We start from the raw sequence: 20,127 nt of genomic DNA on the forward strand, positions 1-20,127 counted from the left end.
CACCCGTGCAGGGCCCAGCCGGGAGCGCGAGCCCGCGGCCGCAAGCCCCGGCGTCTGCGGGCGCGAGCACGTCACGACCCTGCAGTGCGCCGGGATGGGGGGCGGAGTCTCGGCTGCACAAATAGGATCGAGGAGGCGGGGTGGCTGCAATTTCGCGCCAAGCTCGCTGGGGGAAATCCCGGTTTGGTGAGCTTGGGAGGTGTTCGCAGCTGCTGTCATGGTTCGTACGCTAAACTGCATAGCCGCTGTGTCCCAGAACATGGGCATCGGCAAGAACGGGGACCTGCCCTGGCCCCCGCTCAGGTATCTGCCGGGTAGGGGATAGATTGCGTTTGGGGGAGCTGGCGCGGGCTGCCTTTGATCGCGGCACTAGGGCGGGGTCGCGCAGACACTTGGCGGCGGGAGGAGGGGGTCGGACTTGGGACCCGAGCTGACGGGAGCTGGGCCTGGGCTTACATCCGCCATCAGGAGCCAGGAGGCCAAGTTATTGATTTCCGTCCTGCTCCTGCTGCCCGGCGAGGACTTTTCCCTCGCGGGGCCCCGCCTCAGAACAACCTCCCGGTCCCAGAGACCCCCACTCCACCTCCCCAGCGCAGTGTCTGTGGGTCGCGTTAGAGCTAGAGCCCGCGGGAGAATGTTCTGAGTAACGCTGTTTGTCTAACTTGTAGGAATGAATTCAAGTTTTTCCAAAGAATGACCACAACCTCCTCAGTAGAAGGTAATGTGGGATTTTTAGGAGATTGAGGTTTGGGAAACTTGCTGAGTAAGCTTACCAGTACAGATTTTACTTAAATGAAAGGTTGTCCGTGTTAATCTGGGACCTTTTTGTCTTACTACTCATTTGTATGCAATTCCCACGGTTTGTCACACCTTTAAAAAAAAAAAAAGTTCTTGGAAATTTTATGTGTGCAGGCGTACAGTTGAGGTATGGGCAGAATTAGCAGCTAGCTAGCTGCAGGTTTAGGTAAAGATTAGAACACGAAAAGGATATAAGAGGAGGCCTTTGCCATAGCCCCCGCAGGAAATCTCAGGGCCTTAAGGAGGGCAGTGGAGAGGAGAAAAGTACAGAAAACAGTTCCATGATACTGGATGTGGAGATAAGGCAGGTGAAGGGGATGCAGGAAGGGATCCAGATGAACTCTCAGATACTCGGTTGGATGACAGTTGAATAATCCTGGGTGGGGTGGAGAATAGTGTGCAGTTGTAAGAGTGATAATTTTGACGTTTGGAGGTTTTGTGGGATATCCAGGATAATTTCAGGTACAGGGAAGTGGAGGAGTTGAGCCACTGGAGAGAAGAGGACAACCAAGGAAAAGAATGTGGTGGTGGAATACCCGTTTAAAACCTAAGAGACACGGGGCACCTGAGTGGCTCAGTCCTTAAGCATCTGCCTTTGGCTCAGGTCATGATCCTGGCGTTCTGGGATCTAGCCCCGCATTGGGCTCCCTGCTCCGTGGGAAGCCTGCTTCTCCCTCTCCCACTCCCCCTGCTTATGTTCCCTCTCTCACTGTCTCTCTCTCTGTCAAATAAAATCTTTAAAAATAAATAAATAAAACTTAAGAGACAGTGTATGTGTTTGGTCATAGGAGAAGGACTAGCAGAGTAAAAGGGAAATAGTAAGTCAGAAGCAGATGCAGCATAACTTTAACAGGACAGATACAGGTACTTGGACCTGGCGCTTGGGTTACTGGTAGAGACAAGGTAGCAATAGCTTGAAGCTTAAGGAATTGACATGAACCACTCCCTAAAATCCGAAGTATGGTCTAGTAATAGGAAAAGCCTTCAACGCCTGGCCTGTTTGCTGGTTTTCAGTAAATACAGTACTTCTTGGATGAGTGGATGGAAGGGTACCAAAGATGTTTTGACTTTTTTGCCTTTTTCTTTTTCTTTCTCCCCCCCCCCCCGCCCCGCCCCTGCAATGTCTCCCTGTGCGCTTCACTTCTCACGTTCACCTTAGTTGTTAGGCCAGGTCTGTACCATTTCTCTCATCAGAATTCCTCACCTAATGGCTCTGTTGTTTTTGATAATTGATATCTCCTTACTAACACCTAAAGCTCTGTCTGAAGATATAGTGCATAGGGGGCACCATGAATAATTGGGGTTTTAATTCTTTGAGGAAAAAACTTTTCTTAACATTCAGAGGTAATATATGGTTATGAGTAATGAAGCAAAATACAGAAAAATGCTTAACCTTACTACTTGTATTTTGTAAATGTTAGTATTTTTATTAAAGTAAAATCAAACTAATGATGATTCTTTAAAACAGACACATGCACGTCTTTTGATAGCCTCTCAGAACATATCAAGAATTATAGAAATGTGTATATTCCTTTGATCCAGATATCTGACTCCCAAGATTTTTTCCTAAGTAATTAAGCCAAAAATGGAAGCTATGTGTATAATAAAGTTTCTATAGAAGCATTATACTTGAAAGATAGAAGCACGATTGAAAGTGTTTAGCTCTTTAATTGAGTGGAATATTAAGCACTTATCTTTAAAAGTATGACTATTAATATAAATCTACAAAGTATACAAATATGAATAATACTATCAGATCAAACAGTTAAGTAGGACTTATTAGATCTTCTAAGTCCTCAATCCCCACAGTAACCCTAGAAGTAGGAACTACTGTTATCTCCATTTTATTATTAAGGAAAGTAAGACACAGAAGATTAATAAGACTTGTCTAGTAGATGACTGAATACACTGAACTTGAGCACTTTACCCCAGAATCTTGGCTCTTCACTATTATACATGATTGCAGTTGATTAAAACTAAATATTGTATATGTATTGGATAACACCATAGGGGAAAATAGTTACTATATTTAGGAAATGGTGATAAATGTAAATTTTAGTAAGCCTGTTTTAAATTTCAATTTTTAATGCAGATCCACTAGATGTCACTATGACAATCATCTCTCTATATATATGTGTGAATATATGAAAATATAAATATACTCCCAAAATATTCTTTTTATGTGATTTTTCTAGGGAAACAGAATTTGGTGATTATGGGTAGGAAGACATGGTTCTCTATTCCTGAGAAGAATCGACCTTTAAAGGACAGAATTAATTTAGTTCTCAGCAGAGACCTCAAGTAAGTACTATAACAAATTCACCACAAGAAAATCATGTTCCATCTGTTATGGTGGAGGTCAGTGTATGACAAAATAATTTAAATACAGCATTATTGATCAAGCTTCCTAATATCATAAAGATGATTTACAGATAATGAGTAAGCAGTTATTTATCCCACATGACAGTAACTCACTCTGCTACTTAAGGGATTGATTTCATCACTGTGAAAAGTTAGATTTAATCTCACTGTGGTAACATATTTGCCAGTTTCCTTAAACTGTTACTCAGTAGGCTCAAGTATCATTCGTACAATATAGTTAATAATTTTTTTCTAGTTTCACATATGTTTTGGGATTTGCCAAGATTAAGTGGTTTATCCCCTTTCTGGACCCTGCCCTCAATGTAATAAGATAGAAATTTTAGAATGGGCTAAAAGTCATAATCTTGTGCCGTATTCCTAGTTTACCACAACACCCAAATAATATTTTATACCTGTATTCTTTACCCAGTGTCTACAGGTAAAAAATTTTAAAGTATTGAGGTGAAGTCAACCTAGGGATCCTAGAGAGAAAGGAGTGTCTCCACTTGACCTCTGCTAGGAATTTTCCTGTCCTCCAGTCTAACATTGGAGTAGATAGTTGCTGATGCTTGCAAATGCCCTGGGGACTTCATTGCAAGGAATTAGCTTACACATTTGTGGGTGCTGGCTAGACAAGTCCAAAACTCTGTGGGGCAGGCCATCAGGAAGGGCACGCTGGAACTTTCCATCAGGGCTGAAGTTGCTGACTGCAGGTAAAATTTCTTCTTCAGGGAAGCCCAGATCTGCTCTTAAGGACTTAAAACTGATTGAATCCAGCCCACCAGATTGAAGGCATCTAATTATCAATTTTAATCACTTCTATAATATACCTTCACACCAACACCTAGATTGGTGTCTGAATAAACAAGGACTATAGCCCAACCAAGTGAACACCTCAGAGACCATCACATCATGGGAAGGAAAAAACCATAGGCTAAGGGGGTTCAGGCTTATATAGATTTTCTCCCAAATCCCTCCTAGAATGGCATAGGTAAAAACGTGAAAGAAAGTCTACCAGAATATTTGCATTGAGCACCTTTGGGTGATGAAGAATATGTTGATGTGCATCTTGCCATCCGCCTCAGTCTTCATACTGTTCTCCTTTGGTTGCTAAGATATTCTGATTATCTCTTTACTTGGTAGAATCCAAATTCACAGACTGTATTGCCATTCTCAGAGACTCTTTAGTAACATATTCTTGAACACTACTCAAGTTTATTTATGGCTAGCTTGAGCTAAAACAAACATAAAGAAATCTCAGTGGGGGACATACTCAGTTGAGCCGGCAAATCTCCTTAAATGATGAATCTCATTTCTTCTTTATAACCCCCCTGTGGTGTATGTAATTGTGTTTGGTTGTTTTCTTATGTGTTTATATATAACATTCGTTGCTGTGTTTTGCTTGTTTTCTTTTAAGGCAGAAAATTTCAAAAGTCCTTATTATCAAGGAAATAAGGATATCAGTTACGAAAACGTCTTAGAATTTATTTTTTGCCCTTCCTTCTGGTTCCCTACTTGAGGGTCAATTACACACTAACCTGAGCATCTGCTGTGTGCCAGACAGTGCCAGATTTACTCATGTAATCACTATAACTCGTTTATAGCAATCTTTCAGAAATACTCAATTTTTCACCACTGCCCTCCTAAGTAAGACAAAACTGAATCCTTAAGGTAATCCCAAAATTTGCTGCCAGATACTAATTATTTTAGTTAACTAGTTCCTTAAAGTGTAGGGAGAAAATGCTTTTCCAAAGCTATCTAGACAATCAAGTTTTGGCTTGAAATATTATGCAGCCACATTTGAAAAACAGATTGACATTTTCTCAAAATGTTAAACATAGAGTTATCATATGACCCAGCAGTTCTACCTCTTGGTTTATGAAATGAAGGAAAAATAAAAACATATGACCACACAACAACAAATGTTCATAGCAGCCATACATAATAGCCAAAAAGTAGAAACATCCCAGATGTCCATCAACTGATGAATGGATAAACAAAGTAGCCTATATCCATACAATGGAATATTATTCCACAATAAAAAGAACAGATATATGCTACAACATGGATAAAGTTTGAAAACAGTATGCTGAGTGAAAAAAGCCAGAAACAAAAGGCTCTGTAACCACTGGCTACTTAACGTCTCAGCCTCAATATCATCTATAAAGAAGAATAAAAGTACTTACATAGGACTGCTGGTCACATTAAGTAGTGTGATGCATGTAAAGCACTCCCTGATCCCACTATTTGGGACAGCAAGTGGGCACTGAATAAATGTTAGATGTTTTCTTTCTACTGTAACTATCCATCAGGTAAAAAGCAGCCTCTTTTGAACAGGGCTTTTAAAGAGAAGGCTAGAGGGGCCCCTGAGTGGCTTAGTTGGTTAGGCGTCTGCCTTCTGCTCAGGTCATGATCCCAGAGTCCTGGGATCGAGCCCTACATTGCTTCTCCCTCTCCATCCCTCCCCCTGCTCGTTCTCTCTCTCTCTCTCAAATAAATAGAATCTTTAAAAAAAAAAAAGAGAAGGATGGAAGTATCACTGGAGTGCCTATGATGTGTATTATCTTTCTCTTAATCCTCATGCCAACTCTCAGAGAATTCAAGACTCTTTCTTAAATTTGGAACAAGATATCAAGCATGTCCACATTTCTTGACTGTATACAACCACATACCAACTCTCTCTTGTCAGGGAATGCAATCTCTGTTAGCTTGAGATACATATAGGGGGAAATTTAGCAATGAAATAAGTCACAATATTGAGCGCTTGCTATATTCTGTTTACTGTGTTAGTTTCTAGGATTTGTGCTTTCACACAATGAACACTGGGGGCTAATGAGCTCAAACATTGGCTCCACTCTTTGCTTATTTTTTCTACCCATCTTGAATCAAGGGTTTCCTGTGAAACTTATTCCTAAACTGCTAAATAGAAACATTTTGCAGAAGCATTTCCTCCATGTCTGTGATAACTAAAATGTGAAACAAATCCTTTGTTTTCCTTTTCCAGACTCACTACAAAAGGGCAAAGAAGTAGTCTTCCCATTAAGCGCTTGCACCATTTCAAGCCATTGTTCCACAACCTACACAAAGTGTTTACCCTGTTAATTTGAAGTCCACACCAACCATTTATACCACCTTCTAATTTATTTTGCCATAACCCAACAACTCCTAGGACGCCTCTTCCAGTTCTCCTCATATCTCAGTTCCTAAGTCACAATTTTCCATTTTACCCTAACTCCTGTCATCATTCCTGATTTTAGCATCCTCCATTGCTAAAACCACCTTGACTCAATTTCAGGCATTCTAGACTTTATTAGCTAGAATATCTTCTCCCCAAGTTTAAATCTGTTTCTTACTCAGTTCTGCCCCTACACAGCCTCATCCAGCCTAGTCGCTGAGCTGCCCTGAAGTCTTAAGAGAATCCCTTGGCTCACTTAACCTCACCCTGGCCTCCATATCATTTCTAGCTTTTAGTCAAAATATGTTCTTTGTGCTCTTAACTCCTTTAGAGATGACAAAGAATGAAATAAGTAAAATATCTGTCAAGGAGGTGAGGGAGGAGGCAGCCGAGAGAATGAATAGTCTCCATTAGCTCTTGATTAATCATTGTTATAACTACCAGTTCAAAAGCAGTTATATAATTTTTTAAAGCATCAGTCTAAGAACTTGACATTGAATTATAATTTCTGTTCTCTAATTACAGTGGAAGCCAAATTCTAATGTTTCTTCATTTATAAAGGGAATTACAGCCCTCCCCCCACCAACAACCACCCCAAAAAAACAGGTGTGGAGATAGGAAGAGATTAAGCTGAAGATCTAATCCTGAAATTAATTAACTTTTCCTCCTTTGGATTTTTTTAAATTTATTGGGGCAGTGGGGGGCAGAGGAGGAGAGAGAATCCCAAGTAGGTTTCATGCCCAGTACAGAGTCCAATGCAGGGCTTGATCCCACAACCCTGAGGTCATGACCTGAGTTGAAATCAAGAGTCAGACATTCGGATGCTTAACCAACTGAGCCACCCAGGCGCCCCTCCTTTGGATTTTTAATTACAAAAAATAACGTGCTCATTTATTAATACTTCATCCATCTGTACATGTTTGAAACATGAAAAATCTTTTACTCATTCCCCATTCATCACATATTAAGAGTTTGAAAATCATTCCAGGGTCTCCTGGGTGGCTCAGTCGGTTGAGCATCTGATCCTTGATTTTGGCTCAGGGTCATGAGATCGAGCCCCACATCAGGCTCTGATCTGAGCTTCAAGCCTGCCTAAGATTCTCTCTCTCCCTCTTCCTCTGCCCCAACCCCTCACCCCCACACTCGTGAGTGCACTCTCTCTAAAAAAAAGAAAAAGAAAAAAAAATCATTCCATACTACAGTCGTTCAGACTACTCTTTCTAACGTTTTATAATGAACCTTTCAAACATACAGAAAAGAACCTTACAGTAAACACCTGTATACTCACCACATACGTTCTACCATGACCATTTTGCTATGCTTGTTTTACCATCCATCCATACATCAATTGGTCTTGTTTTTTTCATGCATTTCAGAGTAACTTGTAGACGTTAGTGTGTTTTCCCTTAAATACTTTAGCATACATATGATTAACTAAGGTTCAATATTTCATTAGCTTTATTCTTTTGAAATGAATATATACAGTGAAATGTACAAGTCTAAAATGTACTTTTGCTAAGTTTTGACAAATGTATGCACCTATATAATCTCACATGAAACATAAAGAACATAACCATAACCCTTCAAAAGTTCCCTTAAAGATTCTTCCCAGTGAATCTTTAACCCCATCCCTCCAGAGACAACTACTCTTGTGATTTTCTTCCACCATAAATATCACAAGATACCAGAAGTGTTTCTGTTTTTTGATTTATTGTGGACCGTACGTACACAAATGTGGTTTCAATTATCGGTCATAGGTCATATTGATGTAAAAGTGTTTTTTGTGGAAAGGATTCATACTTATGATGATTTTGGTTTTATAATTAATTGACTAATGAGTAGGTTTTATAGAAATTATTTATAATTTTTTTAACCTCAGGGAACCTCCACAAGGAGCTCATTTTCTTGGCAAAAGTCTGGATGATGCCTTAAAACTTATTGAGCAACCAGAATTAGCAAATAAAGTGGACATGGTTTGGATAGTGGGAGGCAGTTCTGTTTATAAGGTAAGTAAAATTATAAGGAAATGTTCTACCCCACTTCCCTTCAGCTTCCCTGCCATCTGAACTTTAAAAAAATTAAGCCGTGAGCAAAGGGAGCATATTATCCCCACTGTTAGCTAGACATATTGTCAATTTGAATTATTCATTTTAGATACTATCATGAAAACTAAATAAAAATATAAAAGTGAGTTTTTAAGCCTGTTCCAGTTTATTTTCAATTCAAAATAGTTGATGTTTCTAATTTAAAAACATTCTAAATCCTTCTCTTAGAATCATACTTGCATTGCACTGTTTTCTACTCCCTGGATGTGCCTTGATTTACTGAATTATTCCCTTTTATTAAGGATATGTATGTCCTCATTGATAAAGGGATGGGGCTCTCAGTTGCTGTATACTGACTAGATATATATGAATTTGTTAAAAGCAGAAAACTTTCCCTTAATTTTTATATAATATGAGGGCATGGGAAAAGTATATGATTTCATAATATAAGGAAAAACAGGTAAAAGAGAAAATACCCTTACTCTTTTTTTTTTTTTTTTTTTTTTTTACAGTTATCATGCCATGAATTTATAGGGAGTGGGTTCCAGCAGCTCAGGCTCCATTCCGCTGGTTCCCACAAAGTGTGTGTCCCTGGGTGCGGCAGGCTGGTGCTTCAGTTGAACCCACGTACCTTTCTCGTGGGCTTCCTTCTTTACCTGATCGTTTTCTTTCACACACTTCAGGAAGTTCTCTCAGCTCTTGAGTGCTTAATATGCTGAATATGTACATTAGGTCTCTTGCAAGAATCGTGCCCTTCAGTGGTTTGTTTACAGCAGTGCCAACAGCATGCAGTACCCTTGGAGACTCTCCCAGTTTTGCAATGGTAGCATTTGTGGGGCATTCCTTTTGGAACAGTGCCCTTCCCTTGATGTCCCCAATATCACTTTTCTTGTAGATTCACATATATGTGGCCAAAGGAACAACTCCATGTTTTCTAAAAGGCCTAGAGAACATTTAAACTCACTCTCATAATTACTGATAATGATTAGTCCCATTCTCAAAATAACTAAGACATATTTTGCTGGACCTCAAAGTAAAGAATAGGATATTTAAGTAGTAGGCTTTGGAGTTAACAAGTTATGTAGCGTGTCTCTAATATCTAGTACAAACTCGACTATATAATTAAACAGAAATCTTAGAGTTTCTATTTCTTTTGACAGATAAATTAGGAAATTGATGCCTATTGTGTTTTTTCAAAGGAAGCCATGAACAAACCAGGCCATCTTAGACTATTTGTGACAAGGATTATGCAGGAATTTGAAAGTGACACATTTTTTCCAGAAATTGATTTGGACAAATACAAACTTCTGCCAGAGTAAGTAAAATGTTACTAATTTGTCTGAAGCACTTTTGGATTTCCTGCTTAAGAATTATAAAAAGAGTAATACTCTTCATATTGAATTTGGAGTAGTTACGTTTTTTGTAGACAAATACTTTAGGAATTTTTGGAAATCTGCTTTAACAAACTTGGTAATGTTTATGTTTTAATCGTCTTGCTGAAATCTAGAGAGTAGTTCATTTTACGAAATCTGTGCTTAGCATCAGACAATGTCTTAGGCACTGGGGAAACAGTGCTTACCAAGACAGATGTGCTATCACTGCTCTCCAAGATTAGATTCTTTGTAATAGAGGAGGAAGGGAGCAAATGATAAACAGTGCCTAAACAGTGCTAAAGTGATAAACAGTGCTGTATGGAGAATTGAAATATTGTGATGTGTTAAATACTGTATTGTCTGAGAAGTCCTCTCTGAAGAATGGTATCTATGCTGAAATCTAAATGGCAAGAAGCCAGCCATGCAAAGAGCAACAAGAGCATTCCAGAAACCAGAAATAGTGTAGACACCAGACGGCAGGAACAAGCATGGTGTGTTCCGTGACCCTGAAAGCCACTGTGAGCACTGTAAGCAAGGAGGAGGCCAGAAGGGGTCAGACTAGATGCAGGTTTAGAGGGTTTGAATAGAGAAAGCGTGGTATTGCTCCAGCTGTTTGTGGAGAAGGGACGGGAGGGGACAAGAGTGGACAAGAGTGAAGCTGGGAGACCAGCTGGCTGCGAGTGTTGAGGTGAAAGAGTAAGGGATTTGGAGAGCAGTGGTGAAGATCAAAAGAAGTTATACTTGTTTTACTGGAGTTGTGATTTTAGCATGAAACTCCCTGATTTTGAAAACTAGCATTTTAGTTTAAAAGCACTTTTCATACTTCAATTTAAAAAAAATTTAAAAAGCACTTTTCAGCTCTTGGCTATGGAAAGTTAAAGATTAATTGTATCCACACTTTCAGACTAGGTTTTAACACATTCTTTCAAATATTCTCAGTTAAATCCAGTCATAATTAAGTGTGAGATTGTTTTGGGAAATACCTCCTAAAAGAACATTCAGAGTCAAGTCTGAATAAGTGGATGGCCAAGCTTTAAAGTAATAGTCTATAGAGTAATAGGTAATAATCAAGAATCTAATAAAGTGTGGACTGATTTCCTTGGGCTTTTAACTAGCTCTAAAGAAAACTGAAAATTTTAAGAACTCTAAAAGTTTTCTAAACAGCTAAAGTACAGGCTTTTGCTTAGTCTTCCAAGGTGACCCCACAGAAAAATCACACCTACTGATTTTGTATGTATTTATGAAAAAAGTTGTATTTCTTGGTCACATCTTCTATATTTTTTCTTATACTGCTTAGGTTGCTGATTCTCACATTATGTGAATATTAATCTCTGCTGTCCCTCGTTCCTATCTTTGCTGCTAACAAAAAGAAAAAATTACTTTGTGAATTTCCCTTTCCAAATCCTGTTGCTCTCCATCAGACCTCTTTCCAAAACTGACCCTCTGGGATCCTTGATAACTTAAAATATTTTACTTCCATTCTGGCTCTTGGCTCTTAGAAATGAAAAATTTAACATCTTTACTGAGTGATGATTCACACATCACACCATTCACCCACTGAAAGTATATAATTCAGTGGTTTTAGTGTATTCACGGAGTTATGAAACCATTACCACAAAGATCCCTTTGAAGAATTTTGCTATCTAAGCAGTACTTATTTTTCTAAACTGTGAACGTGTAATGTCTTTCTACTTATTTAGGTCTTATTTAATTTCTTTCAGCAGTGCTTTGTAACTTTCACTATACAAGTATTGCACTTCATTGTTAAATTTATTCTTATGTATTTTATTCTTTTTGATGCTATTATAAATGGAGCTGTTTTCATTTTATTTTCAAACTGTTCTTTGGTAATACATAGATATACAATGAATGCATAGATATACAATAGATTTTTGTTTACTGATCTTGTATCCTACAACCTTGCTGAACTCATTTATTCTAATGTTAGTGAATGCCTTAGGATTTTCTATATGCAGGATATATCATTTACAAATAGAGGTAGTTTTACTTATTCCTAATCTGCATTTTTAAAATTTCTTTTCCCTACCTAATTGCTCTGGCTAGAACCTCCAGTTCAGTTATGAATAGAAGTGGCAAGGGTAAGACGTCCTTGTCTTGCTCCTGCTCTTGAAGGGAAAGCATTCAGTCTTTTACCATTAAGTGTATTAGCTGTGGGCTTTTCATACATGCCATTTATCACATTGAGGAAGATCTCTTCTTTTTCTACCTCATTGAGTAATTTTATCATGAGGAAGTGTTGGATTTTGTCAAATGCTTTTTCTGAGTCTATTGAGATAATCATATGGTCTTTGTCTTTAAAAGGTTATTAATATGGTATGTTACATTGATTTTCATGTTAAACTATTCTTGCATTTCTGGGATAAATCCATTTGGTAGTTATGTACAGTCCTTTCTATATGTTCCTGGATTCAGTTTGCTAATATTTTGTTGAGGATTTTTACATTTATATTGGTCTGTAGTTTTTCTTTTTCTGTAATGTCTTCACCTGGTTTCGGTGTCAGAAGAATGCTGGCCTCACAGAATAAGTTGGGAAATGGTCTTTTTCCTCTTCTATTTTTTTTGGAAGAGTTTTTGAAGGATTGGTATTGGTTCCTCTTTAAATGTCTTAGAAAACTTTTTTAACATTTGTGGGGGACGGAGGGAGAAAGAGAATCCCAAGCAGACTTCACGCTCAACACGGAGCCCGACATGGGGCTCTGTCTCATGACTCTGAGATCATGACCTGAGCCAAAAACCAAGAGTTGAATGCTTAACTGACTGTGCCACCCAGGCGCCCCTAGAAAATGTTAATTGTGGGTATATTCAGATAGGAAATTGCTATCCAAAGCCAAAATCCAAAGAAATTGCTCCAAAATGGACATTCTAAGCAAGGCTATGAAAGAAAATGAAAAGTCTTTTTTCATTACATCATTTGATGGTTATCTTACTTTCAAGCCTGTACCAACATAATAACAGCCTCTTTAACATGAGGTGGAAGGAATCCCCTAAGGGTAAATCTGGAGTAGGTCAGTCTTTCATGAAGTAGAGAAAAAGGAAACCTTGAAAGACAAAGGAAATATATACCTTGTCCCTGAAAGTCTGTAATGTTGCTCAGTTCTTGAGCTGCTTTCTCTCCAAATCTCTGTATACTGAGGAACTTAGAATTGCTCCCTGCTGTCCAGAAATTATTTTCTAGCCCCCCTTCTTCTTTCACCCACAGCTACACTTCGGTTAGAACCCCATTATCCCTATTAGTGGGCCTCTTGTGGTTACATAAGTTTCAGTTCAAACACAGTTACCTTTTATTAACACCATACTTGCTGGTAATAAAAGCAATAGTAAAAGGAAATAAAGATGAGGGGACTGTTGTAAAGTGAGAAGAGAATAAAATTAGAAGTTAGGTGAAACCGCAAGGGGTAGAAACGTAAAAGCAGAAATTAGTCTTAACAAAGTAAGGTTTGACTTTGTGTCTGCCTTTTTCCCCCATGGGTCTTGTCTGTGCAACTCCTTTTTTCTTCTTTTTTGATGACAGCACCATGCCAGCCTGTCCTCTAAGGCTCTGCCCTCATTCATCTTGCCTGGAAGAAATCTTTCTGCCTCAGGCTATTTCACACTAGACTCCATCCAAACCAGCAGACCCAAATATTTTCTACCAGCAGTTTTCTGCTTAATGAGCCCCAAACAGGTTTTTCCTTCTAGTTAACAACCTTCCGTGTAACCATACAGTCAAAGAGGATAAAGACCAGAAGAGGCTTTGAAATAGTAGTTGGCTCCAGAGCTGGGACAGATGTCCATTATCAGTGGACAACTCGAGGAAGGTTTTTGGCTGACGTTTCCTCTTCTGTTCCCATTACTTCCTGACCGTTCAGCAGGATCCTTATTCATGTTGTTTGTGTGTCTCCTGAGCCTGTGCTTGCTATAGAGCCTTCATTTTATTCTAGTTGTGAGTTGTTTCTTATAGATAACTGTCTTAAGAACTCTATTTACCTCTTTCTTAGACTTTACATTAAATCATCTCTGTAATATTCTCATGATGCTTTGTCATTTCAGATCTTATGTCTTTTCATATTCATCGGACTCCTTACTGCTTGAAGATTCTAGAGGGGGATCGCTTTCTGGGTGATTCATAACAAATAGGGGGTATTTCCAAATCCTGTTAGGCTTAAACTCAGAGTTCATATGTGGCTCCTCGGCAGTTGGGGAGTATGGTGGTGGGGTAGTTATGATCGTTATTAAAACGGACTGAATATGTGACTATTGTGAAAAGTAAAATTATTGTTAAGCAGAAATGAATTTCAGATTCACAGAGCAGATTAACATTAATACGGTGGCTAGTGACCATATCCAGCCAATAGCATAGTATTTCTAAGTTATTATTATTCATGGTTTTAGAAATAATTTTGGTACTTTGCTTTTATCTTATTAACTGAGAATCTTGATACTCTTGAGAATTTTACACACACACACACAAATGTCACTTCTGGTGACTCATTCCAAAGAAACTAAAGTTACGGTTAAACGTTGGCCTCATAAAATCATTTCTTTAAAAAAGGAAAAATGCTATATTGCTATTAAGAGTGGAACAGAAACAGCTCAGAAAATGGTTAGTAAATAGAAACATAGCTTCTTCCTCTGAAATGTAAGTTTTTCAAGAAAAAACAGCTTTTTCATTTCCTTATACATTATTATGCTGTTACTTTGTCTCTAATTCTATTTTATATCACATGGCATCACCTCTCATTAGTCAACAAAAGCTCAATACCTGTTATTACTCAGCATTGTATTGGATATCAAAAGAGATTTAATTTTTTCCTGTATTCTTGCTGCAGTAAGTTTACAAAATATACGGATGAAACAAACTAATGATATTTAAGGGTAACATTTGTAGAGCACTTAATCTAATGAACTCAGTGCTAAATTATTCATAAGGACAAAGCCTGTGTTGATAACTAAGTGTCACACAGCAGAACCAGAGGCAAACACTAGTCTGAGTAAAGCAGGTGTTCCTGGGCCACATGGGTGGCTCAGTTGGTTAGGCGTCTGCCTTCAGCTCGGGTCATGGTCCCAGGTCCTGGGATCGAGCCCCATTATCAGGATCCTTGCTAAGCAGGAAGCCTGCTTCTCCCTGTCCTTCCCTCTTGTGCTCTCTCTCACTATCTCTGTCACTCTCTCTTTCTCAAATAAATACGTAAAATCTTAAAAAAAAAAAAAAAAAAAAAAGCAGGTGTTCCTCCCCCTTCCCAGAGCATATTGGGGATGTAGCCCACACAATACTGAGGAAGTACAAGATTTGGGTTGGAGATAGGAGTGGTCAATACTGCCTTCAAACGGAGGACCTTGGTTTTGTGTTTTTTGCTGATGGTGGGGGTTTTTTTCAGGGGGGAAAAATTTATTGTGGTGAGAATACATGAAATCTACTCTCAACAAAATTTTAATTATAAAATACAGTGTTTTTAGCTATAGGCACACTGTTGCACAGTACATTTCTAGAACTTAATCATCTTGCACAACAGGCTTTCTTCCCTTTGAACAACAACTCCGTTTCCCCCTTCCCCCAACCCCTGTCACCCACCCTTCTACTCTCTGTTCTTATTGGTGTGACCATTTTAGATACTGCAGTATTTGTCCCTCTGTGACCAGCTTATTTCACGTAGCCTAATGCCCTCCAAGTTCAACATGTCGCTTCATGCAGCAGGATTTCCTTCTTTTTTGAGGCTGAATAATATTCTATTGTATGTATAGACCACATTTTCTTTATCCATTCATCTGTTGATGGTATTTAGGTTGCTTAGCTGTTGTGAATTAGGCTGCAGTGAATATGGCAGGGCATATATCTCTTTGAGATCCTGATTTATTATGGAAAAAACCCCCAAGAGATAACGTGCTGGTGAGGAGGTAGAGAAATTGAAACTCTTATACGTGTTGGTGGGAATGTAAAATGGTGGAGCTACTATGGAAAACAGTATGGAGATTCCTCCAAAAATTAAAAAAAAAATTACCATATGATCCAGCAATTCCCTTTCTTGGTATATACCCAAAGGACAGCCTGGGTGTTGAATTGGAAGGTGGAGGGAACACGGAGCTAAGTGAGAGTTAGAAAATCCCAGATGAACAGTGATGCCACTAAAAGAATTGCAATAAGCCACACACTGGGAAATGGAGAGTCTAGCACCACGCAGGACGTATAACTTCAGTTCTGTTCTAGGCAGCTGAAGGTTGTATTTTGTTTTTCCTCTGCTCACATGAGAAATTTGATACCAAGTGTAAGATTTGCAAAATGTTATTAAGCAATTTCATACTAGCTGATTGGTAGTAGAAAGATAAAACAGAAACTGCTACAGTGGTTAGTTTTGGACAGAAGAAGTAAGAGTCAGAAGGAAAGGAGAAATTGCACTTTTCGTTTTCTAACTTTCTATACAGTTTGAAAGTGTGTCTTTCTGTTCCCATGTGTAGTGTACTTGTATAATACCCAGTTTCACAGTGGCTTACCATTGTGTAGAACAAAAGGAAGGGAAAACTTTTATTTACCTTATGCACTATTGATGCCTTTTGCCTGAGAGTCAGGGAAGCTATCTTTTTAATTGACACATTATGCATATTTTTCTTTTACAGATACCCAGGTGTTCCTTCTGATGTCCAGGAGGAGAAAGGCATTAAGTACAAATTTGAAGTATATGAGAAGAACGATTAATGCGAAGATGTTTTCTGATTTATTTCAAATTAGTTGTTCCCCCTTCCCTCCAAACAATTATATATTTTAATATTAGAAAAAAAGACTTGTTGACTTTAGATCGATAATTACTTCTAAGCAAGATATTTTATTAATCTTAATTAGGCTGTAGTTAAGATTAATCTTAACTAGGCCACGTCAGATACCATTTGTGGAACATTTCTTACTGTAACTGTATGTTGCCATCAAGGACCAGCACCCGCCTAGGGTAGCATATCTACCAAGAGCCTACGTGAGACGGCCCCCCGATAGCATCAGTTGAAATCAGGACTTACAAAGATAGGACTAGAGAGATGTGTCCGAAGTTCAGAAATGGATTATAAATAGAAGAGCTAGAACTCAGATATTTAAAGAAAATTAGATCAAAATAGGACCTTTGAGTTCTCTATGCATATCACTCAGACAGGAAATCTGGTAAGTTGAGAACTCTGATATGCTCCATAGGGATAGTGAAGAGGCAGGTAGGACACTACCTTTTGGAAGGTTAAAAGAGAAGGTCTCAGACCTCTAAAAACTCTGTTTCCGATCTTCAGTGAGAGTCCATAGGATGTTAAAATGACAGAAGAATAGCCTGTTCTATACAAAAAAAGAGTAATCTAATAACAAGCATATGGCTAAAACTAGAAATTAAAAAGGGAATGAATTGAAAATGAATAAAGCTAGAAACCAAAATTACAAAGATAGAAACTAAATTAAACTTTACTGAATTAAAAAATGAAAATTAAAACACACTTTACCCGTCATGTTAGCAAAGATGTGGACTGTTAAGTATCCAAAGAAATAGCATTTTATGCCTTGTAAATTAATACAAACTTTTTAGAGTTTAAGTTAGCAATATCAATTAAAATTCAAAATATTCTGGGTTTGGGCCCAGAGCTTCCACTTCCAGAAATTAATCCTGAATAAAGAGATGGACCCAAGAGTATTTGTTGCACCACTTTTTTAAAACTTGGAAACAGCCCAAATGACAATCAATAAAGAAAATAACCAACCAATATGTCTATAAAATTTAACATGGTCTGTAGCAGTTAAAAAGAATAAGATACTGATAGGAAAATGCCAAAGACTACTGAATAAAAGAAGCACATTGTGTACAATACCTAAAATTTTTAATAAGTGTGTATAGTATGTGTAGGACAATGTGTGCTGTAAACAGTCGAGAGTATCAGAGTTGGGTGTGTTATTTTATGCATTAAATATGCCTATTGAGATTAGATATTTTTTGAAGCACTGTATGTTTGTTTTTATGAACAATTAAGATAGTAATTGAGCCCTTTATGTTCAGGGGTCACACAGCATTCCAAAGACTGATCGCTAGGGAACCGTCGGGCTTTCTCTCGTGGTCCCTTGTTTGTTCATCTTTCAAGACAGAAAATCAAGTCTTTTTCCAGGTTGATTTATGAAATAGCACTGCAAAGTGATGATAATTTGAGGCCAAAATGTAAATAATATAACATGCACATGTGTTCTAACTATTCAAGTTAGCCCATTTTGTTTCTGTGAGGCTTAAATTATGTACCATAACTCACGTCCTAACAGTTTTTCAAAATGTCATCCCCATCATACCTGCATGAGGTCCCAGAATCTGCAGTACAGGGGCACTTGGGAGGCTCGGTCTGTTGAGCATCCAATTCCTGATTTCGGCACAGGTCATGATCTCAGGGTCGTGAGATCAAGCCCCAAGTCTGGCTCTGCCGAGCATGAAGCCTGCTTAAAATTCTCTCTTCCTCTCCCTCTGTCCCTCCCCCTCCACTTGCTCTCCCTCTCTAAAAAAAGAAGAACCTGCAGTGCAAACCAGCACCCCAGATGATTCTGCAACCTACCCAAGGATGTACATCACTGACTAGGAGTGCTTCTGTCCTCTAAGGAAGAAAAAACCTGAACTTGTATTTCCTATCACAAGCACATCTAAGTAAAGCAAAGTAGAAATATGAGTGAATTATAAGTCAACATGTATGGGATTGGAGAAAGTAAAACTGTAAAGATTAGACGTGTGCGTTGATCTATTTTAAGAAGTAAAGATTTTCATTTATTAAATATGTAATAAAAATACATACGAAAATAATGGCCGTAGCTCAAAGAGGTACATAGCACACGCAAGAACAGGTGTCCTTTAACGAGATTTTTTTTTTATACTTAGTAAACTAAAAACTGTACAGGAAATGACCAAATTAGGTAACATGACTTTGTGAGGGAAAAGTTGGCCAGCCAGCTGCTGCAAAGGTTAAGAAAAATAATGATTTCTGAAAGATTGAAACTTGTGATCAAGGGTGTTCCAGTTGGGGCAAAAAAGAAATACATAATTAAATGAGTATGAGGAAATTGAATTAGAGATTGTAATGAAAGGTACTGCCCACAAAAGGGATAGAGCCTCTGACGAAAGAGGAAAGAAGTCCTACCATCTGTGTAGATGGTGCTGTTCCTGTGGCCTGTGTGCAGCGGTGAAACTTCACTGGTGACCATTTCTAATTGTTTGCTCCTGCCATTCCTGTTCCCCAGGAGACCTCGTGTGGGCCAGGAAGTTTATATTGACATTTCTGTTAAATCTCTTTATTCTCGGAACAAAAAAAGAGAACAAATCACATTGTTGTGTGGTATTTCAAATAACTTCGCAGTCAGTAATCAAACTAAATGTGAAATTTATTATTGGATGGCAAATTTTAGGTGGCCTGTAGTTCTTCGCCCCCAGGGCAATAGGACACAAACCCTGAGGGAACAGAGGGTTAGTTTGCAAGAAGATTTAATGATGTTGGAACTCAGGAAAAAGCGCAGAGTAGAGAATTTCTACTGCACCTAGCCAGGCAAAATCATTTGGGAAGGCATCCTGAGCGAGACTGCCCCTTTTTCCAGCCTCTGGTCATAGCCCCCTACAAAGGGCCAACGTTTTGCCTACAGGGTGGTTTGTGACTGCCAGTCCTCTTTGATAGGTGAATTATCAAATCTTAAACTCGGGGGTTTCCCCCTAGCATTTTATTTTGAATTCTTTCAAGCACACAGAGAAGTTGAGAGAATCGTTAGGGACTAGGGACTCGTTTACCCATCACCTAGACTCTCATTGCTAACACTTCCCTATCTCCGCTTTACCACACACTTAGCCAGCCATCCACCCATCAGCCTGCACATCAGCAATGACAGTTCAGTATTTGTTTACATTCGGGGAGGGTAAAATTCACGTGTGGAAAGGCAGATCTTAAGTGTAGCATTGTACAGGTTTTAATAAACCCATGTGCCTGCCTCTGTGACCTAAACCTCTGTCCATTACCCCAGAAAACTCCTTCATTCCCCTAGTCAATCCCCGCCCCCAAAAGCAAGTGCTACTGTGGGTTTTTTTCCTGTTGTAGATTATTTTTGCCTGTTTCTGAACTTCATATGAATGGAATCGCATAGGATGCATGCTTTGGTCCGGCTTATTTCACTCAGCATCATTTATTTGAGTCACCCATGTGGATACATGCATCACCGGTCTGTTCCTTTTCATAACTGAGCAGCATTCCATTGTATAACTGCACCACCATTTGTTTATCCGTTCTCCTATTGATGGACATGTGGACTCAAAGTGGGGTTTGAGCTTCGTATTGAAGGATCTGGAGAGGTGGTGAGGACTGAGGGTCAGGAGGAAGGCAGATATATGCTCCAGGCAGAGGA

The 20,127-nt window shown here is 38.8% G+C and overlaps 1 protein-coding gene and 1 pseudogene across 1 annotated transcript; one reads left to right on the plus strand and one right to left on the minus strand.

Moving 5' to 3' along the window:
• The first annotated feature begins 92 nt into the window (after window positions 1-92).
• Window positions 93-17,698, plus strand: DHFR (dihydrofolate reductase). Its single transcript, XM_045796374.2, has 6 exons — window positions 93-303; window positions 669-718; window positions 2,994-3,099; window positions 8,214-8,340; window positions 9,579-9,694; window positions 16,365-17,698. The coding sequence occupies exons 1-6, from the start codon at window positions 218-220 to the stop codon at window positions 16,441-16,443; spliced, it is 564 nt and encodes a 187-aa protein (XP_045652330.1). The 5' UTR covers window positions 93-217; the 3' UTR covers window positions 16,444-17,698.
• LOC148110061 (large ribosomal subunit protein eL21 pseudogene) lies at window positions 8,803-9,333 on the minus strand (annotated as a pseudogene).
• Window positions 17,699-20,127: the final 2,429 nt, after the last annotated feature.

The sequence above is a fragment of the Ursus americanus genome, chromosome 5, assembly GCF_024610735.1.
Source record: "Ursus americanus isolate L20-20 chromosome 5, mUrsAme1.1.p, whole genome shotgun sequence".
In the NCBI taxonomy this organism is placed as follows: Eukaryota; Metazoa; Chordata; class Mammalia; order Carnivora; family Ursidae; genus Ursus; species Ursus americanus.